This window comes from Nannobrachium achirus, assembly GCF_963921795.1.
Source record: "Nannobrachium achirus genome assembly, chromosome: 20".
NCBI classification, from domain to species: domain Eukaryota; kingdom Metazoa; phylum Chordata; class Actinopteri; order Myctophiformes; family Myctophidae; genus Nannobrachium; species Nannobrachium achirus.
In genome coordinates this window covers 18215422-18222900 of record NC_137827.1, presented here as the reverse complement: position 1 = coordinate 18222900, position 7479 = coordinate 18215422, and the positions used below count along the sequence as shown (strand labels likewise).

The 7479-nt window shown below is 42.5% G+C and overlaps 1 protein-coding gene across 1 annotated transcript; it reads left to right on the top strand.

The window, feature by feature from the left end:
• Positions 1–3245: 3245 nt before the first annotated feature.
• Positions 3246–4598, top strand: LOC308305975 (E3 ubiquitin-protein ligase TRIM39-like; the record flags this gene model as incomplete). Its single annotated transcript, XM_080750874.1, has 1 exon — positions 3246–4598. The coding sequence occupies one exon, from the start codon at positions 3246–3248 to the stop codon at positions 4596–4598; it is 1353 nt and encodes a 450-aa protein (XP_080607000.1).
• Between the last annotated feature and the right edge of the window lie 2881 nt (positions 4599–7479).

Here is a 7479-nt window from a genome sequence, read left to right as displayed (position 1 = left end):
TGGCTATAAAATCACAAAATGTCAAGATCGCAGGCAGTGCTCACTTTGACGTTACTGACGTCAAAGATTGGTCCATTTTGTTCCAAAAAATTGTTATGCAAAAGTTGACCCGCTGGTGGCGCTATAACAGGCCAATGTGAGAAGGGTGGTATCTGTTCCTTGACCTATTGGGAATGTGCTTGCAAGATTTCACGCACATTGCAGGCTGTGTTCATGATTTGAGGTGTTTTTGGCTTTGGCCACTTTATCGCTGCTTGCAGCTATATTTATTATTATAATATTTTTGTGTGTGTGTTTGTGTGTGCACTTCATAGGCATATTAGATAAAGGTCCTTAGATAGTGTGTAGAATGTTTCATGCAAATTGCTAAAGAAATCCTAACAGGTTTAAGCGTTTCACAAACTGCTCAAAATGATATAGCGCCCCCGTTTGGCCAATTGGGGTAAGATTGGTTTTAGTGATATTTGGACTAACACTCTACATCTTTGCCAAATGCCATGAACATGTTACGTTGCATGTATGATTTAGAGGCAGAAGAATAATTTGCATAAAACTGCAATATTCATTGAATTTATTAAAAAAGCATGTTTCAATTTTAAAGAAATCCGATCTGACAGATCTTTAGAGATTGGTCCAAAGTTCACGTAAAAAAAGTTTTGTGCACGTGGAGCGAAAATTCCATTTTGAGCAGTTTTACAAACTGCTCAAAATGGCGGAAAAGTTAAGGGCGGAGCTTACTTAACAACGACACAGATGTCTTCCGCTTGAGTCAAAGCACGCGTGTAACAAGTTGCATGTCTTCAAACAAAACGAGTCATGACTTATGCCCGTTTGAAGTTTGAATTTTCAAACGCTTCGTATAGCGCCCCCCTTTGGCCGATTGGAATAAAATTGGTTTCGGTGATACTTTGACTAACCCTCCACATCTTTGCCAAATGCCATGAACGTGTAACTTTGCATGTATGATTTAGAGGCCGAAGAATAATTTCCATAAAACCGCAATATTGATTGAATTATTAAAAAATTATATTTCACTTTAAAAGAAATCCGCCGAGATAAATCTGACCGTATTGGTCCAAAGTTCATGTGAAAAAAGTTTTGTGCGCGTAACGAAAAAAACCCAGGAGGAGATAGATTTTTACTGTTTTTCATATTATTCCGAATTATGGGAGACCTAAAGGTCAGAGGTCAAAAGTTAGAGGGTAAAAGTTGTTCGGCATGAGGAGACGCATACATGTATACAGGTTTCATGGCTGTACCTAAAACACAGCATGAGCTATCCCTGTTCAAAGTTCGCACTTTCGAAGGCTTCCTACAGCGCCACCATTTGGCCGATTGCTGTATAAAATAATAGCACACTTCGCCACTGTAAGCTGAACACATTGATGTTTTTATTTTCATTTTCTCACTAAGTATGTAGGAGTAGAAAGGAACCGAAGTTCCCGTCTACAGTATGCATGATATGACTGATAGATAAATAATGACAACATCTAAAGTGTGCTCGCCTTTATAGGCGAGCCCACAATAATACATTAGACCCATGGTAGTCCTGAGCATAGTCCTAGAAGAACAATAATAATACATTAGACCCATGTCCCTCATCCTCTGCTAGTCCTGAGCATAGTCCTAGAACAGGGGTAGGCAACTGTGATGATGGCGAGGGCCACTATATTTCCAGCTTCACTCCAGAGGGCCACATTGCATATTGCTACACGTCCTACTTTGTCATGCAAAAATAGCAGATCTACAAGCTCAAAACGCATTGCAGCGTGATGCGTTTTGAGCCTGTAGATCGGCTATTTTTGGCTCTTTTGAATTGGAATCCTGAATAATGTTTTGTTATTTTTTAATTGGGATCCTGAAATCTAACATTTTCAAACGTATTTAGTTGTATACTCATGTTAACTTCATGAACCTAAATACGAATACATTGGACATTAAAAAAAATAAATTTTAATACTACTACACTAGTCATTAAGCTACTAATATAGCAGGTCATGTTTGGAATTGTAACAGCTGAAATCAATAATATATCAGTATTCCGGTATTAACCTGCGGGCCGCATTAAGTGAAGGTGGGGCCGCCAGTTGCCCATGTATGTCCTAAAATAACAACAATATGTGAAGCTCAAACAATTGACTCCCTATTGATTCCCACTCCCATTGATTCCCTATTGATTCCCACTTCCCTTGATTCCCTATTGATTCCCTATTCCGGACAGAAGTCTGTCTGTCTGTCAATTTCCAATGGCAGCGGAAAAGTTACCCTAGTAATAAATAAAGTTTCCCCATTACTATAATGTGTTGCCCACACTAATTAAGTTAGTGTAATCAATAATAAGACGTAGAAAGATGAAAAAAGAAAGAGTGCAAAAGGCAAAAGAGCAAGGAGAAAAGAAAAGAGCATCCTCAAATGTACATGTGCATAAAAGTTTGGCATAGTGCATACGCCAACAGCATATTTTTTTCAGCAGTTGCTACTGTACTGTACTTAACTTTTTTGAAGCGGTGAAAGCCGCTTCCAAGGAGTGGCTTTGTGTGTCCCGTTCATGTCCATATATGGTCATTTCAGTCCAGAATGAACAGGTTTTATCTGTCCCATACGTCCAGAATATGTGTGTAATGTCCGTCCCGGTCTGATGATTGGATGATTAAAAATATCCAATGAGACCATACTTTGAGAATTGGTCACGCTTCACATGACAATTCGGCCCTCCAGATAAAATCATTCATTCATTCAGAATTGGAAGAATGTACAGATCACAGAGTTCATAGCTCTAGAACACATAGAATAAAAGTTCACTGCTTCACTTCGAACCGAGGTTTGATTTTTTTGTAAACATCTTCACAGAAGTCTGTCAAAACATCATAAAAGTCCATATTAGGGAAGGACTGAGGTCATGTTTGATGACGTCGCTTTCAACGAAGCACAGCTTAAAAGTAGATTACACAATGTGTGAGAGAGACCCAGAGATAATACGTATCCACCACAGAGAGACCCAGAGATAATACGTATCCACCACAGAGAGAGACCCAGAGATAATACGTATCCACCACAGAGAGAGACCCAGAGATAATACGTATCCACCACAGAGAGACCCAGAGATAATACGTATCCACCACAGCCCAAGGACAAAGCCTTCAGTCAGATATCTTATACATTCCTGGATCTCATTAACTGGTTGAGTTGTTATTGAACTATCCCGGGTAACCAGAGCTAAGCTGCAATATCACAGTGGTGTAGAAATGTCCTCTGCCTTCAGTCTGCTGTCTGAGGATCACTTCCTGTGTTCTATCTGTACGGAGGCGTTCACTGATCCAATCACCACTCCGTGCGGACACAACTTCTGCAACGCCTGCATCACACAGCACTGGGACAGCAGTGATGTGTGTCAGTGCCCACTGTGTAACAGAACATTCAGTACGAGACAAGAGTTCTCTGTTAATAAAGTTCTCTCTGGGATGGCCGATCAGTTCAGGATCCACAAGATGAAAGAAGAATATGAAGCAAAGACCGAGGCTGAGGTTCAACAGATGATCCAGGAGAGACGAGTGAAGATCCAGGAGGTCAGACACTCAGTAGAGCTCAGCAGGAAAGATGCAGACACAGTGATAGCAGGCAGCGTGCAGGTCTTCACCGCTCTGATCAGCTGCATTGAGAGGAGCCAGGCTGAGCTCATTGGTGTGATTGAAGAGAAGCATGAAACAACGGAGAAACAGGCTGAAGGCTTCATTAAAGAGCTTCAACAGGAAATCACTCTGTTAGAGAAGAGATGCTCTGAGCTGAAGCAGCTCTCACACACTGAAGACCACCTCCACCTCCTCCAGAACTTCCCATCCATCAACACTGGGTGGAGACCCACCAAGGACTGGACAAAGGTCAGTGTCCATCACTCTTTACACGTGTGGACAGTGAGGACAGCTGTAGGTCAGCTGGAGAAGACACTCAGTCAAGAGATGGAGAAGAAGCTGTTTGATGTTGAGCTGAGGAGGTTCCAGAAATATGAGATTGATGTGACTCTGGATCCTGATACAGCACATCCCCACCTCATCCTGTCTGAGGATGGGAGACAAGTGAGTCAAGGAGGCATAAGAAGGAATCTCCCAGACAACAGAGAGAGATTCTCTCTATATAACTGTGTCTTAGGAAAACAGAGCTTCTCCTCAGGAAGGTTTTACTATGAGGTTCAGGTTAGAGGGAAGACTGGCTGGGATCTAGGAGTGGCCAGAGAGTCCATCGACAGGAAAGGTGAATACGAACTGAGTCCCAAAGATGGTTTCTGGACTATAGGGTTGAATGAAAATAAGTACTGTGCTTATGATCACCCTGCTGTCCTCCTCCCTGTGAGGAGAGAGGAGCTCCAGAAAGTGGGAGTGTTTGTGGATTATGAGGAGGGTCTGGTCTCCTTTTATGACGTGGAGGCCAGAGTTCATCTCTACTCTTTCACTGGCTGCTCCTTCACTGAGAAACTCTACCCATACTTCAGTCCATGTCTTAATGCTAGTGGCAGAAACTCTGCTCCTCTGATCATCTCTCCTGTCAACATGGAGCTTGGGGAGGACGGTGGGAACATGTTCCCTGCATCTTCAAAAAGATGAAAGACATGACGTAGGGCATTAACGAAAAAGTCGACAAGTCGACTCCGTCGACTTCATTACACAAGCCGACTCCCACCAGAGAAAGTCGAAAGTCGAAAATAATTTCTATTGTGAAAATGGCAGATCTACATGCTCACAACGCAGGAGCGTCAATTGGGTATGGCAGGGGTATGCAGCTGCCATACCCTGAGTCCTGGGGGGAAAATAAATGTTACTTTTAAATATAAATCCATGAATGTCTCTTGTCTATCTGTGCTGGTTATTATGTTGTTAAATTACAGTAAAATAACTACAAATGCAAAATTTTACAAAATTGTCACACTGTATTATAATTATATTCTCCACACTTGTATTCTACCCATCTTGACAAAATGGTATATTCCCAGGTTCAGCAGGTCAGCTGCACAGGAGCAATGCATTATTATTGTTAATTGTGGCACGTTTACTAACAAGCCAAGTTTATCTGCACTTGAACAACCGTTCCAGGCTGCCATATCCAGCCCAAGAAAATGTAGAAACCTGTGTAAAAAAACGACAAAACTCGTTTTTTTTTAGACATTGTGAAAATAGCCGATCTACATGCCCACAACGCCTCGCAGCGCGAGGTGTTGTGAGCATGTAGATCTGCTATTTTCACAATAGATCTGTGTTATACAAAATGTAATGCCTCTTTTCCATGAGGACTCCCATCTTTGTGCCTCGCCCTGTGGATGATCCGTTGATTCTGGATCTGTTCTCGACACTCCCACACAAGGAACAGCTCCCGCGATTGAGAACCGAATCCCATCGTTCATTTAAAAGAGCGGAATCGTTGGCGAACGTCACATCTCTTCTGCGCTCCTCGGGGCAGAGCAGCGGCTGCGTTTTATTTTTATTTAACGGTGTTATCGGTGTGCAAGTAAAGTAACTCGGTGTTACCGGTGAGCGAGCACAACACCGAGTACCGTTGCAACCCTAGCGTCCATACGGACAAAGCCAGATGTTTGGAGCTTAGCTCCTTCCAGGAGCATTTCATTTCTGTATTTCACTTGAAATGAGGACAACAGGCTATGCTGCACATGGTCAGTATGTCTGCAAGATCGTTCTGCCCCTCATTTTGTAAAAAAAGAAAAAAAAATGTCATGTGACTAGAACATGACATTTGTCAGGTTTGGAAAAGTGGCAAAATCTGCTGATTGCTAGTGATTGGTGTCAGGTGGTGACACTTTTACCACACCAAGAGGGTGAGTTGATAAACAATGTTGATGGTAAAACTTGTAGCACACCTGTAGAATGTATTGATCTCAAAATGAGCGTACAAGTGCTGCATTATTTAACAAAAATAAAGTAAAAACCTCGTATCTGCATGTTGTCGACTGCAGATAGGAGGTTTTTACCTAGAAATAGTAGATAGGAGGATTTGGTGTTGAACACAAATTTTTCTTTTTCATTGTCCAAACCAAGTGACATTTTCACCTGATGGTCGCAATCATTGTAGGCCTAAATGGGTTATTCTACCTGGATCTCTGTGTTGATGTTCTGGTGTTGGGTTATTCTACCTGGATCTCTGTGATGATGTTCTGGTGTTGGGTTATTCTACCTGGATCTCTGTGTTGATGTTCTGGTGTTGGGTTATTCTACTGGATCTCCGTGTTGATGTTCTGGTGTTGGGTTATTCTACATGGATCTCTGTGTAGATGTTCTGGTATTGGGTTATTCTACATGGATCTCTGTGTTGATGTTCTGGTATTGGGTTATTCTACATGGATCTCTGTGTAGATGTTCTGGTATTGGGTTATTCTACATGGATCTCTGTGTTGATGTTCTGGTATTGGGTTATTCTACATGGATCTCTGTGTAGATGTTCTGGTATTGGGTTATTCTACATGGATCTCTGTGTAGATGTTCTGGTATTGGGTTATTCTACCTGGATCTCTGTGTTGATGTGGTGGTGTTGGGTTATTCTACATGGATCTCTGTGTTGATGTTCTGGTATTGGGTTATTCTACATGGATCTCTGTGTTGATGTTCTGGTGTTGGGTTATTCTACCTGTATCTCTGTGTTGATGTTCTGGTGTTGGGTTATTCTACCTAGATCTCTGTGTTGATGTTCTGGTGTTGGGTTATTCTACCTGGATCTCTGTGTTGATGTTCTGGTGTTGGGTTATTCTACCTAGATCTCTGTGTTGATGTTCTGGTGTTGGGTTATTCTACCTGGATCTCTGTGTTGATGTTCTGGTGTTGGGTCAACAGTCTCTGGGCCTCGCACAGCGTGACGGGCTGCTCCTCTGAGGCGATGGCCGTCTGCGTCCGAGACAACCAGGACTGGAAGTCGTCCAGCTCTCGGAGGAACTGCTGCAGCTTGCTGGCCTCTCCTAGAGACTCCTCACGGTTCTTTAATGTGGTCTGTTGAGAGAAAACATTGTTACTATCAGGGGGGAAAAGTGGGATTGAGTTACTAGGGCCCAAGGTGGAGGGGCCTGGAATTATTTTATACTTTAACAATTGAAAAAAGGCAGATATACAAGCTTGTAGATCTGCTATTTTTGAAAAGTCGTGAAAATGTGTGCAAATCTTTGAATATGTTTTTTTTAACTCATACAGTGCCATCCGGCCACAAGGGGCGCTAGAGTGCCAGAAATGTATCCATAGACCTTCATTATAGCTTTCGTTGACCCTCCCCCAACTGGCTTGTGTTTTCACTCCAGTCAATGCTATGGAGGACGAGAGGAGGAAGCTAGCTGACACGTAGCCAAAATGCTAACCCATTTAGAAGCGCGATCTAAAGCTATTTCAGCCGCAAAAAACTTTCTCGTTGGGTCTGGGAACACAATCCGGAGAAAATCCTGTCTAAAGATGTGATTTATTATTGGAGTGGGCGGCGCGATGCGGCCGTTAGCGC